The 3735-nt window shown below is 40.8% G+C and overlaps 1 protein-coding gene across 1 annotated transcript; it reads right to left on the bottom strand.

Moving 5' to 3' along the window:
• Positions 1 to 2125: 2125 nt before the first annotated feature.
• On the bottom strand, positions 2126 to 3445 carry ASCRUDRAFT_71465 (uncharacterized protein; the record flags this gene model as incomplete). The annotated part of the gene is made up of 4 exons (XM_020191944.1): positions 2126 to 2513; positions 2848 to 2986; positions 3077 to 3269; positions 3347 to 3445. The coding sequence occupies 4 exons, from the start codon at positions 3443 to 3445 to the stop codon at positions 2126 to 2128; spliced, it is 819 nt and encodes a 272-aa protein (XP_020045805.1).
• Between the last annotated feature and the right edge of the window lie 290 nt (positions 3446 to 3735).

Below are 3735 nucleotides of genomic sequence, written 5' to 3'. Positions count from 1 at the left end.
ACTGCGCCTGTAAGCGGATCCCTGGACACTATCTCTCGCACTCACAGCTGGTTTCCGCTTGGCCAAGGGGAACAGTCCCTTGCAGATTCATTAAATTTTTTATTTCGTTGACCGGATCGTGAAAAGGTTGGATACTGAGTTATGGGTGGTCTTTGTTGGCTTTTTGGATGTCTACGTTTGGTCCTTTGCTGTTTATCACTGGTCTGCTCCGTGACGCTCAGAAATCCACCTCATTTTTCAATGAGTGAGGCCTTCGATTGTTTCCACGTTCCTCTGTTTTATATGTCTTTGACTTCTGAATATTACTATGGGATCGCAACGACAAACGTCTTTGAACTCAAGTAGCATCGTGTGACGTAAATAATCAATGGTGTAGACCGTGAATGAGTCTCATGCATTTTAACCAGTTGAACCACTATTTTGACGTAGGTCTCTATAGTTAGCAAAATGCAGTCTTTATCTTGAGCTTCAACACGTCCAGGAAAACGACCCATGAAAGCTCCAAGATCTTTCGTTTTGAACAACGAACTGAGATACGACTTATGCAGTTCCATTATTGCATCTGATGAACCGGCAGCAATAACATTACCCACGGTCAATTGAAGCAAGCCGTGGTGTTTGTTTTAGACAGATAAAGCATGTTTTGAATATCAGCAGCTCGTTGAAACTTAGCGGATTGAAGTTGAATATGAATTTCTTGTATCTACACAAGAGAGACTGTTTGAATTTAAAAGCTGAATTCTTTGACTTCCAGACGTTCCGAGAATACTCAGAACTAACTAATGCAGAAAATGGGTTCAAACAAATTTCAGCGTCAATCTCACCATAAAGTACTGCAGTTCTTCCATCCATTTTATGAACCTTGACTGTGCTGGGTGCTGCAACAGCAACAAGGAGTTTAGTACTTCAATACGTTATTTCTGAACTGACTGTTTCTCCATATTCAATACCTTCAAGGTGAAGAACACCCTGAGCAATCAGGCTAGCTCTGGCAAAATCACTCGTTTGTGCTGATTTCATTGCAATCACTAGGGCAGACAAACTGCATCATTTCTGAGAGTGAACTGAATTTAAATGTAAATATTGCTTAAAAAACATTGACAGTAGCTTTGATTGTCAAGCCAGTTTGCACACTAAGTCTGCATCCAATTATTCAGCAGTAATAGGGGCAGTAAGAGCAGCGGCTAAGTATCTCAAAGAAGGCCTGTCATTAATAGTATATCTTGAATGATTTGCAAAGGATAAATGAGCGGTTTCAATGCTTTCATCCTTTCCTTGATTAGCACGTTCAGTTCTAGCAAATTAGTTCTTGGCTGATTCACCACTTGCGTATCAATCAGCTGCTTGATCAGCAGCATTTGTTCATTGATCATATTTCTTTGAACTTAAATGGTTGACACCGACATCATCATTTTCTGCATCATCCGAGTTGATGCAAATAAGCTTATTATCTTCATTGCAGTTCTCATTTGATATACTAGCAGAATCAATTGCAGTTGCGTTACTTTTCTCATTGATAGCAGTCAACTGATTCGCCCCGATAACCCCAACAGCAGTTGGTGTATCATTGACGGGCGATGGATTTGTTGGTTTAGTGGCAGCAAATGATAAATTTTTTAATGTGATTTGGGTTTCATTAAACCGACTAAACCTTCCAACAACAGCAGTTTTGAAAATTATACCCTGTGTTGACAGTTTTACTAAAGTGCTAGCCAACACAAGCGCAGAAGACACTTGTATAACCAAACGTGGCGCGGCTGATCTGTTTAGAAATCATGGAATACGCAGATCATTCAAGAACCGGCATCAACTAAGCAGCTGTCAACAATGCTGAAAGAATTGTGGGGATTAAATTGATCAGCAGAAGCGCATATATCATAGGATCATTCCACAAACATTCAGCAACACCTGTTCCAATTAAAAATGTTCTGCTTTCCGTCATGATTGTCTTTTGCAATTTTTTAGCGACCGCACTTTGGTAAGACGTATACGATAGTGGCACTTCTGTCCTGATTCAATTATATAGACAGACGTCTTTGACCCAATTGGATGGAATGTCGTTATCTCATCTAAGAGTAAGAACTGTTTTATGCAGCATTCGTTGAGGAGATTTGATACTGTATAACTACCAGGTAGCAGCTAATGATGGTGTGGCATTTCGAGCAACAACAAAGTATTTGGAATGAAGATTAACAATGGAAACATGGTGACCACTGTCAAGGACAGCATCGACGGGCTTTCGCTCGGCATCACCAACATGATGAATACCCAGAGCGGCGGTGGTTTGTGCTGCAGACGACTTATTAACAATTTTAGTCGCATTTTTGGTGTTACTTGACTGATACCATGACTCACCAGCACCAGAAGTGTCACGGAGTTTGCCAATATATTTTGAAACTGTTTCAACGGTATAGCCAACAATTCCTTGCAAACTTGCTGAACTTAATGAAACATCAGATGGAGAAACAAAACATTCATATATTCTTGAAGCTGCATTCTTTTCCGCCAATGCACTATTTAAACAAAGACAATCATCTTTCAATAGAAAGCGGCCCCCTTTATTTTTGGCAGTTCGCATGTGAATCAAAGATGCGCCATCGCAAGCTCAAGAAGCATTTCATTACGATCCACCATCGGAAGCTCAAAAAGCATTTCATTACGATCCACCATCGGAAGCTCAAAAAGCATTTCTTTACGATCCACCATTCGAAAGCATCAGAGAACCGATATATTTGCATCAACGATAACGGCGCGAACATCAGCAACATGACTGGAAGAAAAACCTAGGTGCTGAATCAATCAACGTTAGCTCAGAAATGTTGGAGTGCACCAGAGTTGAACAGGAACCGTTTGTAGTTCATCATGAGTTTGCTAGTGTTTTTGATGGACCAAGCAAGGAGTGACTGATTATCCTTGGGGGCAAGCAGAAACACCACAGCAGCAGAGACATCAGCTGGATCAGATGAGCTAGCCAAAGCTGGCAGTGCTGCCATACACTCACATCACAAATGTTTTTCTTTGGGACAACAGTTACAGGTCAGTCTTTCCTGATTTTCGTTCTTCAATTGTTTCTTACAAACAGAGACTAGCACTGCTGATCCTGAGCCACCAGTAGAGACATCATCACGCAAATGAGTGGCAAAAACCGTTTTATCAGTAGATGAAGCTTGGGGACCGCCTGGAAATTCACAAATGATCATTTTAGCGTCAGTGGTGTCGAAAACATAAGCGGCGTAACGATTTGCGGCAACCCGGTTAGCATTATAATTCTTGAAAATAGTGCAATAGAATTCATTAAAACGTTTATTGTATTCTGTGTAATTGGAAAATTTTTATCTTCACTTACCAGCAACTGGTGTCCCACTGATAATAGAAGCAACGACCACATCAATAGTACCATAAAGGTTCCGCAGCTTGCGTAATATTTGACGGCCATACCACCCATTGTGTGGCACCGTTTTCAGTAAAAGGGAAGTAATTCGCCACCAACCAACGAATTGCAAACGGAATTCAAGGAAGCCATAACTTTGTCAGAATCAACATCTTCAGCAGCACTGCAACGTTTGTTGATGAAGACCTGAACCAACCAACCAAACTGAGCTGCTTTAAGGTTTAAGACCGAAGCTGATACAATTATGTGAGCAGCATTCAATAAGGTTTGCAATTTTTGCCAGCGAACATTGACAATGTGCCTCATTGCTTGTTGTAGAAAATCGATGATAATATGTTATCGTG

The sequence above is a fragment of the Ascoidea rubescens genome (assembly GCF_001661345.1).
Source record: "Ascoidea rubescens DSM 1968 unplaced genomic scaffold ASCRUscaffold_11, whole genome shotgun sequence".
In the NCBI taxonomy this organism is placed as follows: Eukaryota; Fungi; Ascomycota; class Saccharomycetes; order Ascoideales; family Ascoideaceae; genus Ascoidea; species Ascoidea rubescens.
Note: the sequence above shows the minus strand (reverse complement) of the source record. Positions and strands in the feature narration are given on the sequence as shown.